Below are 26596 nucleotides of genomic sequence, written 5' to 3' on the forward strand. Positions count from 1 at the left end.
TGATGAACTTGTGAAAGAAACCATATTCTTGATATTTCTTAAAGATTTCTTGAACTTGGAGGCTTGAACTCTTGGATTCTTGAAGAAATCTTGAATTCAAAACTTAAATCCTTGTGTTCTTGAGATAAGAAGATTGAATTATTGTTCTTAAAAAGGGGAGGGTTTTTACGTTAGTTTTTTTAAGGAAGATGGGCAAATAATGCCCCTTTTTGTGTTATAAATTATGTTTGGATGTCTGGGGTTGAGGAAAAAAGACTAAATTACCCCTTGGCCTCTTTTTCCCGTGGGAATATACCTTGTGGTATGACCACTAGTTGGGTGAAACAGCCCTTGCGACGCGACCCCTAGTTGGGTGGAATAGTCCTCGCAATGTGGGGCAATCGCGACCCTTTATTATCTCTCACGAAAAAAGTCATAACTTTTTGCTCGGGTATCGGATTAAGGCGAAATTGGTATCGTTGAAAAGCTAACTCAATTATCTATTATTTGGTGGGTCTTGAGCTATGAAATTCCACATGTTTCAAAAGTTATACACGTTCAAAGTTGACCCTTGTAGAATTGAATACCAAAATTTAGCTGAATCAAAGGCTCTTAGATCAATTTTACTCTAAGTGATTCCTATGAACACTTTTCACCTAATAAGCACTCTTCACACTAGGATAATGATCATGGCACATGTATTCAAAAATACAAATCACGGGATTAGAGTTTACACGCGTAGGAACGACAGTTCGATTTCTAGCTCGAAAATGTGGGGCGTTACATCAAGTTTTCACTTCTCCAAGAAAGTTTTTAATGATTTATAGATTCTAGACTTATCATGCATGAATTGGAATAATTGCACCAAGTTTCCATGCTTAATTGATTATTGAATTTTACAATGTCAAGAAGGGTAAAAGAAAAAAATTACACTCCTAATTGCACCAAGTTTTCATGTTTAATTGATTATTGAATTTTATAATGCCAAAAAGGTTAAAAGAATAAAATATACTCCTAATTATTAGATTTCTTAATAGATGTGTCAAGGCTGAAGGGCATCTAATTCAAAATAGGGAGTAAAAGATAATGGAGTACATAATAAAATAAAGATTTATATTCAAGGAAATATCAAAAAGTTTGTGACCTTGTTATTAGAATAACTACTTTTATAAGAGATGGGGCCCACTTTGTATGTGAGGAATGATATTTACTTCAACTTGAATGGTTGTTTTGGAAATTTATAACTTTACCCAGCACATTTATTTTAAGTCCCTTTGTTATTTGACAAATATGCCTTTGGCATAAAGACAATTTTGTCATTTCCGCTTTCCGGGTTATAATTGTCATTTGCCACTGGACCCCCCGCGACTTGGAGAACGCTTTCCAAGTCGAAAAGCGCCATTACTCACCGGACTTATGTAGAAGGGCCTCCAATTAGAGCCGTAAATTGCAGCAGTTTTGTCTACGGCAAACGCCATGCACGCTCTAATTCGCAAGTCCGCCGGCGCAGTTGCTTATGTACGAGCCAACTCCCAGTTCATCCACATTTCAACAACATCTACAGCCCCCTCAATCAAACAAACTGGCCTCTACGGCTATCATCATTTGAAAACTGCTAAAGGCTTTCAACGATTCGTTGACGATGCTATTGACAGGTAAAAACATAAACAAAACAGAGACCAAATTCTTTGCATTGTTCCACAAATTGCTTTACGAGTTTCTGTTTCATGTCCTTAACGTGTTCGATTAAAAAAAATATTAACATGCTTATTAGGTCAGAAGAACTTGTGAAGTACATAGCTGGCATGCCGTCATCTCCTCAAATTATACGAGCAATGGATGAGATTTCTGATACTGTGAGTTTGGGTTTTTGTGGTCTAATTATGCCTTTGTTAAAAGAAGACAAGTAGTTGGACTTTGTTAAAGGGAAAATTCTGCTCTATGTTTGATGGGAGAAAATATTTACGTTAGTAGCCCAATATAAACTATTATACAACATTATACCCGAGTTAGCCCACATATTGTGTACTTTTATACAAGGTTGACACATTATGTATAATGCTTTCCTCTAGGTATAATGTTGTACAATATAGTGTAGTGTACATGTATATTTTGCTACGTGTTGTAGCGTTTTAGTTGGGCAGTATCTTTTTGAAAATTTGATTTTGTTAAAGCGACAGGCCATAACTGACCTATTTAATTTGATAGGTGTGCTCAGTAATTGATTCAGCTGAATTGTGCAGACATACTCATCCAGACAGGTGGTGAACTAGGTTTGAGATAAACTATGGATCCTTATTTACAGTTTCCTATCTTCTTTTCAATTGTTTTGAGCACTTACATAAAAATTGTCACTTTTTAGGGAGTTTGTTGATGAAGCAAGCAAGGCATCGTTAAGAGTAAATGAGTTTTTACATGTAAAGTTCTTAAAATTTGATTGGGTTTATTAGTTTGTTTTTTTGCTTTGCTGATTATATCAGATTTGAAATAATAGCTGCTTAAGCTGTATAATTCCCTACCATCCAAGAGCTCTTAACCACTCTATGGAAAAGTAAAACCTGGAGATCCTTTTAGACTGATAAAAGTTGATGGTATATAAAGTGATGTTACTTGTGTTTATGCTGACTGTTGTATTGGACCTACTTGCTTCAAATTTCAGCTAGTGATGTCAGAGAATAAACTGTTGAACTATTTAATGGTAAAGAAGAAGAGGATCATTAGGATTTTACAATTTTATGTCCCTTGACCCCGTCTTATTTGGTCTATGCTCCTTGATACACTTTGTGACCTTTGTCTCTTCTTACAATTGGTGGTTGCCAGTAATTAGGTTTAGTGGACTCCTAAAGTTTGAGGTGATCTGAATTCAGTTTATTTGTGGTAAAGTAATCTATTCACGTCCAGTAAGCTTCATTTTGATATTAGCTAAATTTCATGTCTTTTTACCTCCGTGTGTGGTATTGCTATCCTATGCACATATCTTTGTCAAACTATAAATAAGAACCATGAACTGAAGAATTAGATTAATACCGAGTAGAAAATGAAGAAGGTAAAAGTAAATCCATCTTCATGTAGAATATGTACCTCCTTCTCCCTCCTCCCCGGAGGGGGTGGGAATCAAAACTGTCTCCAAGTTGGCAATGTTGACTAGGTTAATGCAATACTTGTATAAGGGCAGTCTTATATTCTGGAAATCTCCCTTGCTAGTGATGGACTCTATTCAAGGTGTAGTTGCTTTGGAAGATTCTCAGTGCAATTGATTTATTGACTCTTTGGGTCTTTGGAATGCAGTACCTTAATACAAACCATTGTATATACAAGGCAGTGATAAAAGCAGAAAAAGACAGCAATTCACTCACACATGAAGCGCAGAGGGCAGCGCGCTTTCTACGAATGGACTTGGAGAAGGGTGGAATCCATCTTTGCTCTGGTGCTTGACTTCTTACAACTGCTGTTTTTCTCGGTAAATCATTTCTGTTGCACTAATTTGAGAACCTTTGTTGGCTTGACAGAAAAACTGGATCGAGCTAATGAGCTTTCCATTGACATTATTCAGTTGTGTAGAGAGTAAGTGAGAATTGTCCCCTTGTTAGTTTCATGAATTTTTATTTATTGATGGACCTTTTTGATGTTTTCTGTAATTTTCATGTTGTTGAAAGAGATCAGATGATGCTTTTAGGTTTAGAAGTTGGTTTTGTATCTGAAATGGGATACCCACTATTTCTTGCCCTTTTGTGTACTGTTTGTTTTGTTTCAATTGACATTTGAATCAGGTTTTATTCTTCAAATAAATGGACTTACGCCATGGCACATTTGAATTTTGACGATATGTTGTATGCAGTCTGCTAAATATTTACCAATTATGCTCAACTAAAATTTAATTTCTGGGGTGATTATCAAATTAACTCATATTCCTAAGGGAAAAAATTATGTTCAGCACTTCTCAGATCATAGATGAGTTTAAGTGAGCACCCATACATCAAGTGCAACTTTTTCTGAGATGATTTACTGAACTAGCATTTGGAGAAGTTAAAATTTGGTGTTTTACTGAGATTTGTTTTGTTTCTTTTTAATTATATTTTCTTTAATTTGTTTGTAAAGAAGCCTGTATCTTTCGGACCTAGTTTATGCATCTAAAGTTGAAATCCTGCTTAAATTTGCGTAAGTAGAATTGAGAAATAGGTATTCAGTATTTTGCTTGTATGAACTCTTGAGTAATACTTTCGAGGACCTCTAGTTGGTACAGGGTCAAAAGGAGCCACTCATCTCCTCCCTCTATTTTCTCTTCCTTCAAGAAAGTCCAGTTTTTCTCTCTTTTCATTGTAAGTGGCAGTTATGGGACCAATGATGTAGTCTTTGCAATGCTTATTTTTCCTTTTTATTTTTCCAGGTATAATGAAAATATTATTGCTGACCCAGGCCATGTGGATATATTTCCAGCTTCTAAGATCCCTAAAAAATTGCACCACCTTGTCAGCCCTATCTATCGTAACCTGCCAGGTGCATCTAAGGGATCTTGGGGGTCAAGAGATAGCGTCAAAGAAAAAGGATTTCGCTTAGTAACTGAGTCAAGTACTCTGCAAGGCTTTCTTCAGTGTGCACCAGATGCTGGGGTAACATTGAGCAACCTCTGATTTCTGTTAGTTATAACTTAATCCTGTTTAGAAAATTTCCAAATGGTTTTTATAGCAATCAAAGTTATGCATATTTGTATCAGTACAGCAACTTCTTCCCTGTTCACACTCTTTCCTAGTGTTAGGAAACTAAATCATTAGCAGCTCAAGGTAAACCTCTTATATGTAGCATGGATGAGAGTGCAAGCCTAATAAACATAATATCTTTTAAAATGATTAATAGGTTTATATATGGTAGGGATTGAATGCCGAACTAAGGTTTTAGACTTCGGGAAAAGAAAAGAGAAGACCACCAAAGAAAATAAAAGAAATGATTCTGTCACCAATTGATGAATAGTGCATCGTTTTTTGGACTTGGCAAATTGGAGAACAGAAAAGATGTGGATGATCCTTTGCTTCGTGAATCACCATTTCCCCCCTTTGCTTCCACTAAGTACAAGTACCTTGTTATTTGTTTCCTCTCAAAAGCACCTACATCCAAAAGATTCCATCTAAATCTCATTATACATTGACAAGTCAAGAAGAGACTTAAAACATTTATATTTCTCTACTGTTTTTACCTTATTTGTGTTTTCATGAGGTTTCATTCGACTACTGATGGGAAAAAGAAAAGAGCTTTACCGTCCAATGACTGAATGATTTAGTGTATTTTTCTCATGATCTTGTCCAGGTCAGGAAGGAGGCATATATTCAAGGAAATTCTGTTCCACATGCAAATCTTGAGGTTCTTGATAAGCTTATTGCAACTAGACACGAATTTGCACAGGTTGTTGTCTGAGCACTTTTCGTTTAGCCAGGTTATTAGTTTTTGTTGAATTGTATTATGTTTTCCGAGCCGGGGGTCTTTCGGAAACAGCCTTTCTACTTCATCAGAGGTAGAGGTATGGACTGCGTACATCTTACCCCCCCCCAGACCCCACAAAGTGGGAATACACTGGGTTTGTTGTTGTTGTTGTTGTTGTTGAATTGTATTATGTTCTCATCCAAAGAAATGCATGATCTTCTCATCAGAAAGTTTAAGCTATCAGAGAAGGGGCACTTCTGAATTACTTAGTTCTCGAACAAGCATCCTCATTTGTAGCCTGATTTTATTTTTTGGGCCAAGCATGTGGATATTTTTTTTTATTATCGGTAGCAGTAAGGCTCCTACACAGAAACTCTGATATTTTTACTTTAGTCTCTGTTAATATCATAGAGGTTCTAATGCCATATGGAGAAATAAGAAAAAACTGAAGATGACCTAATGATGGAATATAAGACAAACCTAATAGATGTGATATACAATTCATATCTTATATTTAGTTCATGAAAAACTAACTTTTACCAAAAATATTCCAACATGTATCAGTTTCATTACACATTTTGTAGTTGTGTATTTTTGTTTCAGAACAGAACTTCAAATTATGCTGAGAGATGATGGAAGGTCCTTTAACCTCACCATTTCCAAGTACTCAGGGGTTAAGTCAAGGATAGTAGTTTCACTGGTTGTATGCGTGGTACTGTATGTACATAGGTAACAGCCATTGTGGTATCTCATCATAATTCCAGGAAAAAAATAAAAAAAAATCATGGGAGCATGGTGCAAAAAGGTACTGTTGGAGTATAAGATATCTGAACCTTTCTTTTATAGTTTCCCTAGGAATAGGAGCATAACGAGATATGAAGTTAAACATCTTTTCACAATGTAAATATGAAAGTAAGATAACTATTTTGGCATGGAGATTATAACTCATGATTGGTAATGCTGAATTTATATTTTCCTTATTTGGTCAGTCATTATTCAGTACTTTCTTCTCCTTGATTCTCATTATTCACTGTTACTTCCGCTTGTGCATTGATCAATGACCCTCCCCCCCACTCCCCCCCCAAAAAACAGAAAGAAGAGAGATTGTTGTCAATACTAATATGCTTTATCCTGTTAACTTGCAGCTTATGGGGTATAAATCTTATGCTGAATTTGCTCTGCATTCTACTATGGCTGCATCTCCTGATGTGGTCATGTCCTTTTTGCTTGAGATGAGCAAAGTTGTCAGACCCAAGGCTGACCAAGTATGTTCTGGAAGTAGATTATACTTATATGAATGAGACACTGATTATGTTACATTGCAGGAGCTGTTTCAAGATCTTCTAAATGCTCATATGTTTGAATAGGAGTTTGAAGCGATTCAGGATTTCAAGAAAAAGAGCAGTGGTGATCCCAGTGGAGAGTTGGAGCCATGGGATGAGGCATACTTCACGTGGTTGATGAAGTCCGCAGCATACAAGTTGGACTCCTCGGTAAAGAGTTAAGCCTAATGGTTTTTCTATTATCTTTGCTACTTCTCTGAGCTTTAATTATCAAGGTGTACTGACGCTCTTCTTAGTCTGCATTCTTAATTTCGTGTAACTTAGCATTTAAAAGGGACGTTTCTCCATCCTTGTTTTTCCTGCTTGGTTTGCTGGAGTTCTATTTCGTTTGTTGGAATGATTCTGTGGATTGATGATGTGAGTTTGGTAAAACTTGAATCTTTTAATGGCTTTGGAAGAACTAGGTAAACATATAGAAAATTTGAAGTTGACCTTTCTATCAGCAATTTACTTAATCAACTCAATTCTATAAACCATCCTTTTGAACTTTTCATCTGCCTGTTCTGCCATATGGACAAAAAGTGATCATTGCAATTAATACTGCATTGGCAGAATTACTAAACACTATAAGAGGAGTCTTGCTGAGCCCTTTTACTCTACCAACAGAAAAAATGAAAACCAGAAAACAGAAGAATTTTCTACCAGTGACATCGATGAGCTATGGTTTCCTGCTCAAATGTCATAATTCCCTAGTGCATTTCCATTTAAATGTTTTGGAACAAATCTAGCACCAGTGTCAGAGACTCGAGCTTTGCCAAAGTGTAGTCTATTTCATGTGTAATTAACATGATTGAGCAAATTGAACTTGGTCTTCTATTCTTTTTCTTGTTTTCATGGAATTGTTACCTTTCTTTTGTGCTTGTTGAGGAAGTTGGATGTAAATGTTAAAAAAAAAGAGGTGGACTGAGGAGAGAGAGCACAAACTAGAAATTTTTGAGGTGGACTTATTCCCTGTTTCTGCCTACTATTGTTGTGAATGGGTATAGGCATATGGACTTGTCCTATCTAGTACTTACAGATTCTGATTCAGCTGACATATGAAGTGCTGAATGCTTCTCTCATGAAGACTTTTACATGCTCTGAATTTTTTTCCTTTTTTGACAGAACTGTCCTTGTCTATTAATATTGCAGGTTATAGGATCATATTTTCCTTTACGACAGTGTATTGAGGGTTTGAAGGTTTTGGTTGAGTCGCTATTTGGTGTGACCTTTCATGGAGTACCCCTTGGACTTGGTGAATCATGGCATCCTGATGTGATGAAGATAGTGCTACATCATCCTACTGAGGCAAGTGTAATATTCTAGAAAGAGTGGTTGTGTCTGATTGGATTGTAACATATGTCATATTAACTCTGAGATTATTGGTTCCCAGTTCCGACCTCTTCAAGAGAATTCTTTTTCATTTTCTATCTTTATTTTAGCCTTTTCCTTTCGAGATGATAAATTTGGTGTGTGGCGAAGGGGAAATTTCATTCATTATTGTTATTTGCTAATGCTATTTCTTTACTAATCAACCTATCAGTCCATTGGCATGAATCATTTCTCTTTCTTTGTGATATTGACCTGTGGACGGTGAGAATGGATTAGTGGTCAATAACTTCAGATGTTGGCAGATTTAACTTAACTTTACCTTCCTTTTTTCTGTTGAGTTGATCATTTAATATCCTGATGTGCCTTTGGCTCTTTCATTAATGTCCATTTAGTGGTAGTCTTAACATCCATCCACTTGAACTAGTTATAACACGTGTTCCAAATATATATACTAGCTGCAGTCAGCTTAGAGAAGTCACCGGTTAGCTGTTATTGTTACATTAGCTTAGCACTGTTACTGTTACATTGGTTCCATTTGTATTGTAGGATGTCCAGTCGGTTAGTTAGTGAGTGGAGTGAGCTATCAAAGAGAATGTTCTAGAAGAAATTAGTTATTAGATTTTATCACATTCACCGCCTATATAAGGCACAACAGCTCACATTGTAACACAGTTTTTCAGAAGCAGTTATAACTTTGATTCTTCTTCTTCTTCTCTTCTTAGCTCCATTAATGGAGTCTTAGTAAGCCTTTTCACATGGTAACAGGGCCATGGAGAGGATTTAGATTCCTTCTCGTCTGGCTAATCTGTTCTCTGCATTTCGTTTGATTCAATTCTCTGAAGTTTCGATCCATTTCCTCTGGCTGCATCTGCAATCAAAATTGATGATCCACTGTACATTAGTGCCTCAGATAGTTCGAGTGCAGTGCTTGTACCTATCATGTTAACTGGATTCGAAAATTACAGTTTGTGGAGTAGATCGATGCGAATTGCTCTTCTAGGGAAGAGAAAATATGGCTTTGTTACTGGATCTTGCAGCAAACAAATATTCTGTGATGAACTTCATGAACAATGAGAGACCTGCAATGCGATCATACTTTCATGGATTATGAATACAGTAAGTGAAAATTTACTCAGTGGAATTGTCTATGCTACTAGTGCTTATATAGTCTGGGAGGATCTTAAGGAACGCAGTTACCAATTACATCGCGAAATTAACATGCTTTCTCAAGGTACTAATTTTGTTTTACAAAGCTGAAGAGCTTATGAGTATGATGTTTTAGTTCTAAATCCTAGTTGTTATTGCCTTAAATCTAAGGAGTATGTAGATCATATGTATGAATTGAGTTTGCTCCAATTTTTGAGTGGGTTGAATGAGTCATATGACCAGGCTCGCTGGAAAATCCTGTTGAAGAGAGACACCTACTATTAACCAAGCATATGCCATGATTATAGAGGATGAAATACAACATTCATCTTGTATGATTGTTGTGCATGAGAAATTAGAATCACTTGCTATGCAAGTGCATCGAAATAACAATTGTGGACAAGGGAATTCGAATTATAGAGTAAGAAGGTGTGAATATTGTCACCTCATAGGTCATACCAAGGATAATTGCTACAAGCTAATAGGTTACCCTGCTGATGGGAAGCAAAAGAAGACGCCAGGATACAATGTTGGCACTAAGAAGTCCTATGGTAGTGGATATGGCACTAAGAAGTCCTATGGTAGTGGATGTGGCCAGGTAGGACCTAGTCACAACTACTCTGGTAATGGTGGAATGCAATCACGCAATACAAACACAGTGACTGGACAATTAAATGTGGCTAGCACCAGTCAAGAGATGTATCATCTACAAGTGGCTAAGGTGCATACTTTTACTGAAGGAGAATATAATCAAATCATGACTATGTTGAGCAAGGACACCAAGGAAATGAAACAAGTCAACATGACAGGTATTACTACTTGTTCTCTATCCAAAAGTTGTTCTCAAAGTTGAGTTGTGGATTCAGGAGCTACACATCATGCGTCTACAACAAGGCATATGTCCAAGGATGTCAAAGGTTCATGTCAGTATCACCATGACAAGTTGCATTTACCCAATGGAGCTGCAATAGATATATCACGCACTGGAGAAGTATATATTTTTGGAGATGAGCTGATTAATGATGTTCTGTTTGTGCCAGAATTCAAGCTTAACCTGCCGTCTGGAGCTAAAGTAACCAAGGAATTGTCTTGCTTTATTTTCTTTTATCCTGATTTCTGTGTGTTTCAGGCCCTCTTCAATGGCAAGGTGAAGGGGATTGGTAGACAAGAAGGTGGACTCTATATTTTTTAGAATGACTGGGAGGAAAGAACTAACATTGCAGTAAGCAGGCATGATAAGATTGCTGCAGAAGTTGTTGTTCCCAGCTACACTTTCTGGCACAAGAGACTTGGACATCCAGCTTCACAGATTTTAAGAGTATTGAATATCTTGAAGAGTAATAAGGAGGTAGAGGCTTTACATAAGTGTACGGTATGTCCACTTGCTAAGCAAACCAGGCCGTCCTTTCCTGTTAGTGAGTCTAGATCATTTGCTTGCTTTGACCTTGTACATATGGGATTTCTGGGGACCTTACAAAACTTTTACTTTTGACAATAAATACTATTTCCTTACTATGGTGGATGATCATAGTAGACATACTTGGATTCATCTGTTACAATTGAAATCTGAAATTATATTAGCCATTAAAAACTTTATTTCTATGATCAAAACACAATTTGGTGTATTGATTAAGGCTATAAAGTCTGATAATGGGACAAAGTTTCTTAACTCACAGTGTAAGATGTTTCAATCTCTTGGCATTTTACATCAAACTAGTTGCCCTCATACACCACAACAAAATGGTGTGGTAGAGAGGAAGCATAGACAACTTTTAAACATAGCAAGGGCACTCAAATTTCAACCTCATATACCTACCAGATATTGGGGATTGTGTGTGAAAGCTGCTGTGTACTTGATGAATGGGCTGCCTTCTTCAGTTCTAGCTGGCAAAAGGTCTTTTGAACTTATGTTCTCTAAGGAACCTAAACTATCTCATCTGAGAGTCATAGGTTGTTTATGTTATGTGACAGTAGTTCCCAAGGGAGATAAGTTCTTTGAAAGGGCCAAACCGCCAAACCTACTGTATTAATGGGATATTCTGACACTCAGAAGGGTTATATCTTGCTAGACATCCATACAACGACGTTGATAGTAAGTAGAGCTGTTATTTTTCAAGAGGATGTTTTTCCTTTTGCACAGCTGAAGCACATGCCGACTCCAGATGATACTCACAATGATGTGTGCATGTCTGCTTTTTTGGTCTCAGAGACACTGATGGTGACTGTGACACTCATGAGGATGTCTATCATGAACCATCTCCACATAGTGAAGATGCTAGTTTCATCCCTGAGATATTACCTATTGCAGATGCAACTTATGATGCAGTTACAAGCATGAATGCAGATTCATCTGGTGAAAATACAAACATACCCACTACATCAAGCAGACCATCTAGAGTTAGTAAACCCCCTATATAGATGCAGGATTATATTAATCCTACTAGAGGCCAGAAATGTTCATATCCTCTAGCTCACAATTTGTGTTATAGAAAAATGAGTAATGCTTATCAAAGCTACTTGGAAAATTTCTCAAATAAAACTGAGCCGCAATGTTTCAAGCAAGCTATTAAGGATGATAGATGGGTAACAGCAATGCAGTTGGAGATTCAGGCTCTAGAAGCTAACAATACATAGATATTTGTAGACTTACCAAAGGGTAAGAATACTGTTGGTTCCAAATAGATCTACAAGATCAAATACAAGGCAAATGGTGAAGTGGAGAGGTTTAAAGCAAGACTGGTAGCCAAAGGTTACAGTCAGAAAGAGGGATTGGACTATCATGAGACATACTCACCTCTTGCAAAGATGGTAACAGTGAGGTGTGTTATTTCAGTAGCAGTATCTAAAGGTTGGTGTATTTAGCAAATGAATGTCTACAACGCTTTTTTGCGGGGTGACCTTGAGGAAGAAGTTTATATGGAACTACCAGAAGGTTTTAAAAGACAGGGGGAGAAGAAAGTTTGCAAATTGCTCAAGTCATTACACGAACTTAAACAAGCCTTCGGATAATGGAATCTCAAGCTTACTTCTGCATTAATTACAACTGAATTTACTCAAAGTGCACATGATTACTCTCTTTTCACTCTAAAGAAAGCATCTGATGTAGTGATTGTTCTAGTGTATGTTGATGATCTGCTTATTACTGGGAACAGTGTTGCCTTAATTATTCCACAAAGGAGGTGCTTCAGCAACAATTCAAGTTGAAAGATTTAGGTGATCTCAAATATTTCTTGGGGATTGAAGTTCTTAGGTCAGATTCAGGAGTCAAATTCTAAACCAAAGGAAATACATTCTTGGGCTTATATCAGACAGTGGACTCAGAGTGCTAAGCCAGCTCACACCTATTTGGAATCAAATCTGAGACTAACTACTGCAGAGTATGATCAATCCATTGGTGTACATGAGTTAATTTTAGATACTTTCTCCTATCAAAGACTAATGGGCAAATGACATAAGTTTTGCTGTACAAACTCTTAGTCAGTTTATGCAACAACCGAAAAGATCCCATTGGGAAGCTGCCACTAGAGTAGTGAGGTATCTCAAAGGTACAGTTGGGCAAGGAGTTTGGTTGAAAGCTCAGTCTTCCACATCTCTTACTTGTTGGTGTGACTCAGATTGGGCTGCTTGTCCCAATACTAGAACAGCAGTCAGAGGTTATGTGGTTCACTTTGGTGATTCTTTAATTTCTTGGAACTCCAAGAAACAGCACACTGTATCCAGAAGTTCTGCTGAGGAGTACATGGCCACAGCTGTGGCTGAATTAACTTGGTTAGTTGGATTGTTTCACGATCTCAGTGTTCCTATTAACATGCCTATTCCAGTGTTTAGTGACAGCTATTCTGCTATTCAGCTAGCCAACAATCCCGTGTTCCATGAGAGAACCAAACACATTGATATTGATTGTCACTTCATCAGGGATAAGATTAAGAGTGGTCTGATCCGTGCTGAACATGTTTCTACTCATGGTCAAGTTGCTGATCTGCTGACTAAAGGTCTTAGTCAGGCTCAACATTCACATCTACTTGGCAAGCTTGGTGTGCTCAACATCATGCACCCTGCAGCTTGAGGGGGAGTGTTCCAAATATATATACTAGTTGCAGTCAGCTTAGAGAAGTCACCAGTTAGTTGTTACTGTTACATTAGCTTAGCACTGTTACTGTCACATTGGTTCCATTTGTATTGTAGGATGTCTAGTCGGTTAGTGAGTGGAGTGAGCTGTCAAAGAGAATGTTCTAGAAGAAGTTAGTTATTAGATATTTTGTATCACACTCACAGCCTATATAAGGCACAACAGCTCACATTGTAAGTTGTAACACAGTTTTTCAGTAGCAGTTATAACTTTGATTCTTCTTCTTCTCTTCTTAGCTTCTTCTCTTCTTAGCTCCATTAATGGAGTCTTAGTAAGCCTTTTCACAACATGTTTTCAGGGAGACCTGGGGTACTTATACCTCGATTTGAAATCAAGGAAAGGTAAACATCCCATTTGTGCTCATTTTGCTATCCGAGGAGGGCGTCGAGTTTCTGAGACCGAATACCAACTTCCTGTATGTATGAGCATTACTCTCTTTTTCTTCATTCAGTTTTTCATTATATGCTATGCATGTAGTTCTTGCGTCTCTATTTAGATGCTGCCGATAGTAACTTGTAAGTTTGAGGAATACAGAACGACCAGGAAATGCTCCGTCAATCAGTCAATCCGTATCAACATTGACTTTTCAACTACCCGTTCATCATTTGGTATGATGTGGGCTTGGTACTTATCTTTCATAGTTCCCTGGAAATTGATAAAAATTAAATGTGCTTGCCACCTGGCTAGCTTAGAACTGGACGATAATTTTGAAGGTCACCCAATAAATTTGTTGTAGTATTTGGCTTTATTCTGATAGACCTCACAATTTTCTTAAATGAAATATTTGTCTCTACTTGCATGTTGTAGTTTCTGGGATTTTTACTCCCTCTGTCCCAATTTTTACAATCCATTTTCCTTATTAGTCTGTCCCAAAAAAATGATAGCTTTCTATATTTACTATTAGCAATATAGCTTTAAAGTTCCCCTTGTACTCTAATGAAATGATTTGTAGCTGCACAAATATCTATGCAAAGACCACAAGTTCTAAAAGTATTTCCTTTCTTTCTTGAACTCTGTACACAGTCAAACTGATGCAACTGCTATCCTCCTAACATTTCCAAGAAATCCATATACTGCTCCATACTTCCAATTTGCCTGCTATTGCATTACTAAAAAAGATTGTGCAAACAATTGTTTTTAATTCTAGAGATAAAAGCTTTGTGCCCTTCAAAACAAGCTCTATTCTGTTCCAACCATAAGAGTCCAAAAGATACATAGATGACTAGCGATGCAGATTCTTTTCGAGTTTTCTTTGCACAATCTTCCTTCCAGCACCAGCAGACCCCTTGTGCTATTAGGCATTGTCCAAGAAACACTACCATATGCTTAGGAATAGATTCCAGCAGTGCCTGGACATTGGAGAAACAAATGCTCTATTTATCCCTGATCTCTTCACATTTCACACAAACAACACCTGTTAACAAGAGAGAAACCTCTCTTCCGGAGATTATCCTGAGTTAAGGAAGCTTCACAGGCTGCAATCCAATAAAAGCATGCCACTTTGATGGGAGCTTTATCTTCCAGCGCCAATTAAGTTCCCAATGGCCTCATCAAAGTTCTGTAACTGTTATCAAGTGAGAACTTTTTATCCTTACTGTCTGCCCATATCAAGGAGTCCCTTCTGTTCTGATCAGTAATTGAATCCAGCTGCTGCAGCATCTGGCAGAAACCATCCACTCATCCAGTTCCCAGTCCTCCAAGCTTTTCTAAAATATACTTGCCAGCCTGAACTTGAATGAAGTTCAGCTATAGTACCACTCTTATTGATGGAGCAACTGTGTAACACTGGGCATTTGATCTTTGAGCTTTCATACCCTGTCCGAATATCTTAGCAGAACCTAACTTTTTCAGCATTTCCCACTTATTTTACTATGTGACTGGAACTCATCTCACAACCTGCTAATGTTTTTTCCAAATCCATCTTTCAAATGTGAGTTTGTAGGACAAGGTCTCCAACCATCTCTTTTACCATAAACAGTTTCAATTATCTTCTTCCAGAATGCTTCATTTTCTGAATTATATTTCCACTGTCACGTGAAAAGCAAACTCTTGTTGTGCATCTTCAGATTTCTTACTCCCAATTCTCGTCCTTATTTCCACAGTCACTTGAAAAGCAAACTCTTGTTGTGCATCTTCAGATTTCTTACTCCCAATTCTCGTCCTTTCTGTCCCTAATAACCTTCTCCCATTTAACCAGATGAAACTTTCTGTGTTTGACATTCCCCTCCCAGATGAACTGATCCCTAAATGCATATATCATGCTAGAGTCTGCTTTAAGCTCACTGCTTCATGGATATTCTGTGAATCATTGCAATATTTTTATTTTATTTTACCTTGTTATTGAAAATTATTTGTGCATGTTAACTTATAGGTTGTAGCACTTGTTTGCAATTTCTCTGGGTCAAGTTTGGCTCCTGTGAGGCTTAACCACTCTGAAGTAGAAACGCTTTTCCATGAGTTTGGGCATGCTCTACATTCATTGCTTTCAAGAACGGTACTAGTTTAATTCTGCTTTTATTTGCTAGCCGTTTTCACTTTTGCTTTGAAATCGTCATCGAGTTCACTTGATGGCTGGCTACCTGCAGGAATACCAACACTTCTCTGGTACGAGGGTGGTTCTTGATTTTGCTGAAACGCCTTCGAACCTATTTGAGTGAGCCAAATGCCGAATCTTTGATCCATACTTTTCATCAGTGATGAAGTGAAATGTTTAGACAGATACTACTAATTTGATTATCTGTTGTTTATTTACCTTTTCCTTTCTTGTGATATCATTGTCTCTAGGTTTGGCACGAAAAGGAAAAGTTTTTTAATTCTAGTTTCAGGTTTAATCCACCACTGTTATGCAGTGTGCATGCTATTTTTACTCTGTCAGGATGAATGCTGCATGCACATGTTAGTGCTGTCTTATCAGTTATTTACTAAAGCTTTTTCACTGTTGTTGGTCCATAGGTCCTATGCCTGGGATTATCGGGTGTTAAAGACATTTGCTAAACACTACTCAACTGGTGATATCATTCCCAAAGAACTTGTAGAATCACTGGTGGGAGCTAAAAAGATGTTTGCCGCAACTGAATTGCAACGGCAGGTATGTTTTACGGGGCCCTTCCTAGTTAACTCTGTTTATAAGCATTTCTTCAGTTTCAACTTTTGGCAAACTTGAGGCAAGAGCTTTGACATATGCAACCTTTTAATTTTTTCAGATATTCTATGCACTAGTTGACCAAACACTCTTTGGAGAGCAGCCAGCCACGGGGAGAGATACAATAGCAATTGTTGCAGATTTAAAAAGACAACATACAAGTTGGACGCATGTGGATGGAACACATTGGCATACCCGATTCAGTCACCTTACAAACTATGGCGCAGGTATCAGAATACTATAGTTAATCGACTCATGTTTGTGATAGTTGCCTGTATATGTGAGAGAAATTGCATTGTTATTTGTCTGATATACCACCTGCACACCTACTGTTTGGAAATTTGGACATAATTCGATAGATGATTCATAGTTGATGGTCCAATAAGGACTTCCTTTTATTAACTTTATATTAAGATCTAAAGTCTCTTGAAAAGAATTAAGTGGTAGATTGGCTGCTGGTTAGAAGTGGCGTTCCTCTATAATCTGTTGTGCGATTCTCATAACTCCATGGTAGTGAGAGACGGTGATGGGGCTAGTGGAAATTTTGGCAAGATGTTTTGGCGGGTGTTTGCCTTGTCTTCTTAGGGAGTGGTAAGATCATGTGTCATCCTTTCTGGGCATCAATTTTTCATTCTTAGTTGCTTAGAGACTTTTTTGATCATACCAAAAGGGGATTCAATTGATGAATCAAATTAGATGCCACAGTGACTGAATATAATTATAATATGTTTTGAGTCAAATACCCCACTTTGTGGGAATACACTGGGTATGTGGTTGTTTGTTTTGTAGTTAAATGATGTTCATAAAGGCTTTTTATCCCCTAAAGGCTATGTTTGACGTCGAAAATATACTGCTTCATATAGCGAAATGGAGAACTGTGGAAATAGCAGCTGCAAGAAATATCTATTCCATAACATACAACCTTTTTATTTTCAACTTGTAATTCTGTTCTTAAAGTTGTACATGCGGAATATATTGTCTAAAAACTAATTACCTGTGAAAATTTTCTGTTTTCATTGTTATTTGATTTAGTTTGTTTTTTCTTTTTGATAAATATTCCTTTCTGGAATGTTTGGTTTTGAATCTCTGAATTTTGTTGGTTCTTTTTAGAAAATGGCAACAATAAGGATTTTGTCAGCTCTAGTGCATCTTATATTAAGTATTTTGTCAGTTCTAGTGTAGCTTATATATTCATTGTATTTCTAGTTTTGCTCATTGCACTAACGAAGAAAATGGTGCAACAACTTTTGCCTTGGGCAGGCTATTACAGCTACTTGTATGCGAAATGCTTTGCCACGACTACCTGGCAAAGGATGTGCCATGAGAATCCTTTATCATTGGATACTGGTTTGGCTTTAAGAACAAAATTCTTGCAGCATGGAGGAGCCAAAGATCCAGCTGATATATTGAATGATCTTGTTGGGAGTGGCATTGTAAGGAGTTGCAATGGGGGAATAATACCAGACATTACAAGCCTTTGCAAGGAAATGAAACTCTTATAACCCCCGTATTGAGAAAACGTTCCCTCCCCTGCACTAAACCATTTAACCATGGCGAGGCGAACTAGCTGTGCATGCAGATAGTGGACCGCCATTGAAAAATTGGAGTTAATTTAAAAAGAGAGGTTTCCCATCGTAATAACAACTAAATAGGCTGATCCGAAGAGATTTCAGCACGGTCAAAGTAATTTCAAGCATGTCATTCTATAAGTTGGCGTTCCGAGGAAACATATCTTGGCCAGACCATTTATTAAGCAATTCTTCTAATTATGGTTGGCTTAATGTGGATAGTGTTTGTATATTTCCAATCTAACAGGAGACATACTGATGCTAAGAGATATCAATGTGCGATATGAATTTTGACTGCGGAAAGATTGTTTGGTTTATGGCAAAGTTACCTCGAACATTCCCAGCATCTCCTGTAATATTAATAGATGAACACACTTTTCCAGTCTCAACTCCAACGGGGAAAAAAATATATATATACCACACCTAATTTCCACCAGCTAAATTGGATAGAACCCGAGTGTCAAACAAACTGCCTTGAGGTTTTTGCTTTGTCTTAAAATCTCAAAAGACCTCTACTTTTTATTGCGCTAACTTGGCACACCTGCCTTATTTCAAAAATGGTACTTAAAAAATGAGTGTGTACCCTCCAGCTCACTCATAATATTATTTAAATTACTAGATGTGGAAGCCCGCGCAAGCGCGGGTCCAATAATAGGGATGTAGCTATAATTTGTAACCGCAGGCCCGACATAGCTATAATTTGTAACTGTCAGCTTTGAATGTCGCAATCAGAATTATATTAAGAGTTTTAAAAAAAAAAAAGTCCCATTTCAGCTGAATTCGTAGAAATTTTGAAAAAATTCACTTTCCCAACTCAGCTCAATTTCCAGAAATAAACAAAATGCACCAAAATAACAACACAATTCCCATCAGTAGTAGCTCTTCTAAACTGCAATTTGTAAATTACAAATTACGGTCAATGCTAAAACATCAATATTACCTCCCAGCTCCCAACTCTCAGAATTGTGGCGGGAAAGTTCGATCCTTCGAGCTTTTCAATAATTCTAGAGTTCCCTTCTTCCCCTGATTTCCTACCTTGCGGCTATTCCCCTGAAAAAGCTTCATACTGCGAAGGTGGTACAGGAAAACCACCAGCTCTTACAACCACTTACTGTTGTAGCAAAAAAGATCCACAATTCAAATAAGCTAATCACCATACAATAAACTACTATATAGGAACCCACCAAAAGCAGTATAAAAGGGCTAGCTAGTAATAATTCATCAATAACTATAAGTAGAAATACCAAGAAGAGGCTTGGTCGGCAAGCTAGCATGCCGACCTTCAGTTGCTTCCAAGGTATATTATATATGCAGTGGCGAAGTCTGAATTTTCACCAAGGGGGTTCACAAGTGAACATACAGACTAGTCGAAGGAGGTTCGACATCTACTATATATACATAAAAAATAATTTTAACCATGTATATATGGTATAGTTTTTCAGTCGAAGGGGGTTCGGATGAATCCCCATCCTACATGTAGCTCCGCCACTGATCATATATGAGATTCTACCCAAAAGGACAAAACATCATACTTGATATAAATGTAAGAGAAATTTAAAAGTCATTTCAAAGCTTGTGTTTTATCTTTGATAAAGTATATATGAAGAGTTCCATTAAACACATTAAGAAGATGCAGCAAAATTACCAAAGGAAATGATAAGAAGTTTGGTCAATTACAAAAGTTAGCTTAATTTGCATCTACTACTAAGAAGAAAACCCCGTGAACAACTCTTTAAGTTAATATAGAACAAAAACAAAATGAAGTAAAGATTTCATAATTCAGTGGCAACTGAGCGCAACAGGTTCTCATCAAATCCCACAAAAGGGTTATTAGTATCCTCTCTCATTTTCATTTCATTTATCTAACATTCCTAGTTAGTCCATTTAAAAGAAATAACTTACGCTCTAATTTGTTTCAGTTAGTGGCATAAATAATCTAAGAACTGTATGAAAGAACAACATACATAAAACTTTATTTAGCTGGTTTATTTACAATAGCATGAGATGGGCTATTTTAATAATGCTTATAGACAACAAGCCTAACATGTAAAGAAAGAACATAAATAAATTACGAAATGTAATATGAACGAATATGAGCTCATTGTAATCTGATAGCTTACCCAACATACCAGGTTGAAATGAATTTGCGCAAATATTCCCTCTATTTAGCTCCCTTGGACTTGTTTGTTCCCGATATGCTGGAAGGGACAACACATTATTCTCGATACTTCTCCGCCTTGACACTTGACTAAATTAAGATGTCATATTAATTTAAAACATCAAGAATTGTGTTAGAATATGAGTAGGAATAGGAATAACATATAAAATTCTACTTGGAACAAGATTGTAATATAGTGTCCTATTAGGAAAAGGATTGGAATGTATTGTCTATGAATAGGGTCTCCATGTAATAATGTAGTTCAACAATTCAATAATATTCTTCTCTTATATTTCTTCACATGGTATCAAAGTTTCCACGATCTTGGTAAAGAATCAAAGAGTTTCCGCTGCCAGCGCACGGCTATAATCCATATATGCCGCCTGTCTGGCCAATGATTATGTTAGCAAAAGTTGGGTCACTGACTCACTGTGTATCTTTCTAGTAACTAGTTTCTCATATCTTTGCGTAGCACCATGCATCTGTTCGGCGACTACTTTTTCATATCTATTTTTCTTAGCATCGTATTTCTTTTCGGTGACTATTTTCTCATATCTGATTTGTATAGCACCGTGTATCTTTTTGGACTACTGTCTCATATCTGAGTTACATAGCACCATACATCTTTCTGGTGACTCCTCAGATTTAATTTACATAGTTTCGTACGTCTTTCCGATGACTCCTCAGATCTTTTTCAGTAGGGTCGTTCCATCATTTCGACCCTGCCCATATAATTTCTCTTTTCCAGTAGGATCGTACCGTCATTCCGACCCTACTCATATAATTTTTATTTCAAATAAGGTCGTGCTATCATTCCGACCCTACACATATTTCTTTTTTCCAGTAGGATAGTGTCATCATTCGGACCCTACCCATATACTTTTTTTCCCTCAGATTGTAGTCACTTTTCAGCCATCAAATCTAATAATCCGGCGTGTGAGCATGTTTCGGCTAAGTTTTCAGTGACTATCATGTGCAAGATCTACTCGTCTTTTAATTTCGAGATGACCCGTATATTTTATACTAGTTTTAGGCAATTTTCCAGCAACACATCGACTTTACAACAATATTTACTACTTTTTGAATCATTTTTTCAGTTTGTTTCGTTTCAATTGAGGTCTCCAAGACGTCCAAAACAGTCCTTATCAGTTTTCTTGCAGATATCTTCACCAAATCCCTCACCGATTCTTATATTAGTTACATCCATGACAAGCTTGGTACATATATCTTCTATGCACCAGCTTGATGGGGAGTGTTAGAATACTTGTAATTACTTCTGTACTTGTATAGTTCTATGCACAAATTATATATTTACCACGAATAGACTTATGGAATATGTCTGATGTTATGAGAAAAAAGGCTGCTAATTACCATAAAAAGAATAGAAAACAAAAGGCAATTAATCATATAAGAATGTTCCTTAATCACTAAGGTTAATTATGCATCCAATCAACTCAGATCATCAAATCATCAAAATTACATGCGCAATCAGTTTCATAATATTCAGTCAAGAGTAAAAACAAGATTAATCATTTTCCGCAAACACTAAATGTGCAGCTTATGAAACAAATTTTTCATCAATGTCAAACAAATCAAACAAAATACAAGTCGCAAGCAAGAATAATGATTTCAAGAGTTGAAAAACAACCAACAACCTAGTTAAGTGTCACCAACTTCATGTATGTGAGAGCCTAAACATATCAGTAAACCCAAATCACAGAAATCAATGTCAAAATTAATAATCAATAACATTAGCCAAGTTTAGTCGATTTTAGATCACGAAAAGTAAGATTAAAATAAAGATTAATATAAAATTAATAATAGACGAAACCTGTGATGATTTCTATCAATCAAATATGGTCGGAGAGGTTACCAATCGATACCTCACTGATCATGACCTCCGGTGAGGAAAAATAGGATAAACTCGTGACTGCATGGTCGTGCAGCGGCAGCGGGAGAAAGGTTTTGAGGCTGATTGGTGGTAGAGATGCAGAGAATGGAGTGGCGGCATGGCTATGGTCTCTTACCGACAGTAAGGGTGAAGAGGGTAAGCAGCGGATCTGGCGCTGGCAATGGCGGCGACGATGTTAGTTGGTTTGCTCATTGGTTGCGTAGTTGCTCGCAGCGGTGACAGATGTCTCGCGCTGGACGGAGGCTAATCGGTAGTGGCAGAAGGAGATGCGGTTGTTGGCATCTGAAACAGCGGCGTCTGGAGTGGCTCCCTTGCTAGCGGCGATGAGAGACCGAGCGGAGGAGGTCATCCCTGGGGTGAGGACGATGGCAACGCCGGTGCTCTTATTGGTCGAAGTGGCGAACGAAGGTAGTTGGTAGAAGTTGGGTTTAGAAAGAGAGAGAAAGGATAGAGTATTACAGACTAGCATGGAGAAAAGTGGCTGAGAAGGATCAAGACCAAAGGAACCTAGTGCTGGGAAAGTAGTACCCAACAGTTAAGTTAGTTAAAGAAGCTAAAAATGGGTTTTTACATTTAGGACCTTTATCTTTTAAATAGGAAGTTACTTAAATTATATATTTAGTCCTAGAAATTATCTAGAAGTCCTTTATTAGTCCTTGTCAGAAGTTGTTAGTGAAAGATTCCATTCTTATCTGATAATAGTACTGTGATGAGTCATCTAGGGTTAGAGAAGTACTATAAATTGTAATGTTCCATTTTCTTAGCTCATTATCTAATGAAATTACCCTATCTGTAGTTACTTAACTTCTTCTTCTTATTTTCCTGTTTTGCACTGTTCCATTGGTTGTTTTCAGTTTGGGTTCCTGTTGATTTGCATCATTTGATATCAAAGCACTTTCCTTGAGCTCTGTGGGTTAAAATCAGAATGTCTACAGATATAAATGAGATTAAATCTATGTTCGAGAGGATGACAATTAAAATGGCTAATTTCTCTCTTAGACAGACTCAGCTAGAGAATCAACATGAAAAGGCTTTTGTGGAATTAAAAGAATCCATAAAAGAAACGAGGAGGTTTGATAGAGGAAAATGTGTGGAGGTTCAAGATGGAGGAGAGATATATACCCCCTCTGGTAATCCTGCAGCTTGGGTGCCCAGCGTTGCTGGTGGGTTACCACCTACTCACTCAACTGGTTATGCAATGGGGGGTGGAGCTATACCCTCCTTCCCAGCTCACATGGAGATCCCAATTAACAACATGGCTTCAGCTGGTCAAACTCTAATCAGGACACAAGTTGGTGGTAGCCACACCGGAGTTACACCACCAAATTCTACAGCACAACAGGGACACAATGGTCAAGGAGGATCAACCATGTCTAGGTTGGCCAAGATGGAGTTTCCAAGGTTTAGTGGCACCAACTTGAGAGCTTGGTTATGCAGGGTTGAGCAGTTTTTTTCTTTGGATGAGGTAGCTCATCACATGAAGGTAAGAGTAGCCTCCATACACTTTGATGAATTGAATGGCACTTAACTTATCTAAGGAGTAGATCTCATTTACCCTATCCTTTATGGGAAGAATATGTTTATGCTCTCATGGATAGGTTTGGGGTTGAGTATGTAGACCTAATGGCTGAGCTAAAAATGATAAAACAAACTGGAACAGTTGAGGAATATCAAAGAGAGTTTAATAGTATCATGACTAGGCTGGTCATTCTTCCTGAATATGCTATTAGTGCTTACATAGCTAGATTAAAGCCAGAGATTGGCTATACAGTAAAGAATCATAGACCTTACTCTCTGCCACAAGCATATCAGTTGGCAAGGAATGCTCAAGCTCAGGTGAATGCTCAATTGAAACTGGCTAGGTCTTCCTACTATAGTGGTGGACAACCTCATTCTAAATGGGGTATATATGGAGGTGGATCTAGAGGGTTATCAGGCAAAAAGGAGTAACCCCAACCTAGGAGTCACCAACCTGTCAATCTTAATAGGAGAAATACCAAGAGGCTCACTCCTGCAAAGATGAGCGAGAAGAGATTGAAGGAACTTTGTTTCTTTTGTGATGAGAAGTTTGTACCAGGCCATAAATATCAAACTAATAAACAATTATACCTCCTTAAGGTCCATGAGGAGGACAATTTTCAAGAAACAGAAGATCCAGTTGAGCTGAAGGGTGAAAAGGAAGTTGAGGATCCCCAAAAAGAGGTGTGTTATATCTCTGTTCATTCTTTGAATGGAGTTTCTGGTTACTGCACCTAAAGGGTGGTTGGATATAGTGAACACAGACCCTTGAACATATTGATAGACCCTGGCAGTACTCATAATTTTATTGATGAAAAACTAGTGAGACAGCTAGGTTGGGAAGTGGTTACAGTGAAACCTCAGTCTGTTAATGTAGCAGATGAAGGAGCTAGACTAAATACTGAGGTATGTAAGAATCTCACTTGGATGATGCAAGGGGTTATATTTATAGACAGTTTTCTATTGCTACCATTAGGGTCATGTGATATGATCTTAGGGGTGCAATGGTTGCTGCCCTTTGGAGATTTGCAATTGAGCCTTCAGAAGCTAACTTTAGGATTCATGTATAAGGGAGAGAAGGTGGTGCTTAAAGGAATCAAGGAGAGCACTAAGTTGGTTGGTGCTAAAGGGTTGGGAAAAATATCTCAGAATGGGGCACAACTATTCATGATCAAGGTGTTACCGGTAGGTAAGTCCCCTAATGAGGATGCAGAGGTTATCCATCCATAAATTTTAACATTGACTAAATAATTCCAGAAGCTCTTAGGTGATCCTGAGCAACTACCTCCAAGCAGGTCTACCTTCGATCACAGATTCCATTGCACAAAGACAACAATCCAGTAAATGCTAGACCATATAGGTATTCTTTTAGACAGAATGACATCATATAGCAATTGGTTCAAGAGATGCTTGACCAAGGGATTATTCAACCAAGCTGTAGCCCTTATGCTTCTCCTGTAGTCCTTGTTGGCAAGAAGGATAGTTCTTGGAGGCTTTGTGTTGACTATAGAGCTCTCAACAAAATGACCATAAAGGACAAGTTCCCAATTCCACTCATTAAAGAGTTGTTAGATAAGCTAGGAGAAGTACACGTTTTTACTAAATTAGACTTGAGGCCAGGGTATCATCAAATTAGGATGGCTGCCGAAGATGTTCAGAAAACTGCATTTAAAACCTATTCAGGCCATTATGAGTACTTAGTGATGCCTTTTGGCCTCACAAATGCACCTTCTAGCATCCAAAGGCTCATGAACTACATATTCAGAGAACATCTCAGGAAATTCATCCTAGTTTTCTTTGATGATATCTTAATATACAGCAAGAACATGGAAGAGCATTTGCAGCATTTAAGAATCACATTTAAGCTTTTGATCCAGCATAAATTGTTAGTGAGAAAGGCTAAGTGTTCATTTGGTGCTACCAGGGTGGAGTACTTAGGCCACATTATTTCTGCAGAGGGGGTAGAAACTGATCCCTAAAAAATTGAAGTTGTTCAAGATTGGCCTATACCTAAGACATTAGGAGAGTTACGAGGATTCTTAGGGTTTTCTGGTTATTATAGAAGGTTCATCTGGTGCTATGGCATCATAAGTAAACCCCTCACTGACTTATTAAAGAAACAAGGATTCATATGGAGTGATGAAGCCACAAGAGCATTTTAGCAACTAAAGAGTACTCTAATTTCTGCACCAGTGTTAAAGCTGCCTAATAATTTACTACAATTTGTAGTGGAAACTGATGCATGTGACATTGAAGTGGGAGCTGTGTTGATACAAGAGGACCACCCTTTGGCTTATCTTAGTAAAGGCTTGTCCCAAGGCATCAAATTTTGTCTGTATATGACAAGGAATTGTTGGCTTTGGTACTGGCTATTACCAAGTGGTCACAATATCTCTTGGGAAGGAGCTTTGTGGTTAGGACTGATCAGAAAGACCTTAAGTTTTTGCTGGAACAGAAACTTTACACCGAAACTCAAATGAAATGGATAGCTAAATTGATGTAATATGATTTCTTGATTGAGTATAAGAAGGGAAGAGAAAACAAGGCAGCTGATTCTTTGTCTAGACTTCCAAGTGCAAGTTTATTCTTGATGTCTGTTATTCCTTCAGGGACTACACTCTTCCATAGGATCAAAACTAGCTGGAACAATGATTCTGAGATGTTGAGCCTCATTTCCAAGGTACAGACTCATAAAGCCAACCTTAAGGGGTTCACTTATATTAATGAACAATTAAGAAGGTATGGCAGATTAGTAGTGGGAAATGATCAACCTCTGAGGCAAGAGATTCTGCATACGTGGCATAACAACCCTAATGGGGGGCATTCAGGTATGTAAAATATTTATAGGAGGGTTTCAGCTATGTTTTACTGGAAGAAAATGAGAGATGATATCAACAACTATGTCAAAGGATGCTCTATTTGTCAAAGAAGCAAGTATGACGCAGCTGCCTCACCGGTTTATTACAACCCCTGGC

At 37.6% G+C, this 26596-nt stretch overlaps 1 protein-coding gene across 2 annotated transcripts; it reads left to right on the forward strand.

The window, feature by feature from the left end:
• The first annotated feature begins 1272 nt into the window (after positions 1-1272).
• LOC107863420 (mitochondrial intermediate peptidase, mitochondrial) lies at positions 1273-18379 on the forward strand. 2 transcript variants are annotated; one of them, XM_016709328.2, is made up of 17 exons: positions 1273-1634; positions 1754-1835; positions 2188-2240; positions 2342-2396; positions 3268-3406; positions 3489-3543; positions 4367-4589; positions 5281-5376; positions 6540-6659; positions 6762-6887; positions 7869-8024; positions 13622-13738; positions 15695-15817; positions 15909-15976; positions 16276-16411; positions 16527-16692; positions 17726-18379. In XM_016709328.2, the coding sequence occupies exons 1-17, from the start codon at positions 1456-1458 to the stop codon at positions 17965-17967; spliced, it is 2136 nt and encodes a 711-aa protein (XP_016564814.1). In that variant the 5' UTR covers positions 1273-1455; the 3' UTR covers positions 17968-18379. The 2 variants fall into 2 exon arrangements, with proteins under 2 accessions (XP_016564814.1, XP_016564815.1); XM_016709329.2 differs by having other exon boundaries at positions 1557-1634; positions 2188-2252; positions 3268-3543.
• Positions 18380-26596: the final 8217 nt, after the last annotated feature.

The sequence above is a fragment of the Capsicum annuum genome, chromosome 3 (assembly GCF_002878395.1).
Source record: "Capsicum annuum cultivar UCD-10X-F1 chromosome 3, UCD10Xv1.1, whole genome shotgun sequence".
Lineage (NCBI taxonomy): Eukaryota > Viridiplantae > Streptophyta > Magnoliopsida > Solanales > Solanaceae > Capsicum > Capsicum annuum.

Excerpts from the sequence above, each read along its gene's own strand:
- LOC107863420 (XM_016709328.2), top strand. The coding sequence starts at position 1,456 with ATGCACGCTCTAATTCGCAAGTCCGCCGGCGCAGTTGCTTATGTACGA. Across the intron at positions 2,241-2,341 it reads AGACATACTCATCCAGACAG|GGAGTTTGTTGATGAAGCAA; the intron begins GTGGTGAACTAG and ends GTCACTTTTTAG. Across the intron at positions 2,397-3,267 it reads GAGTAAATGAGTTTTTACAT|TACCTTAATACAAACCATTG; the intron begins GTAAAGTTCTTA and ends TTTGGAATGCAG.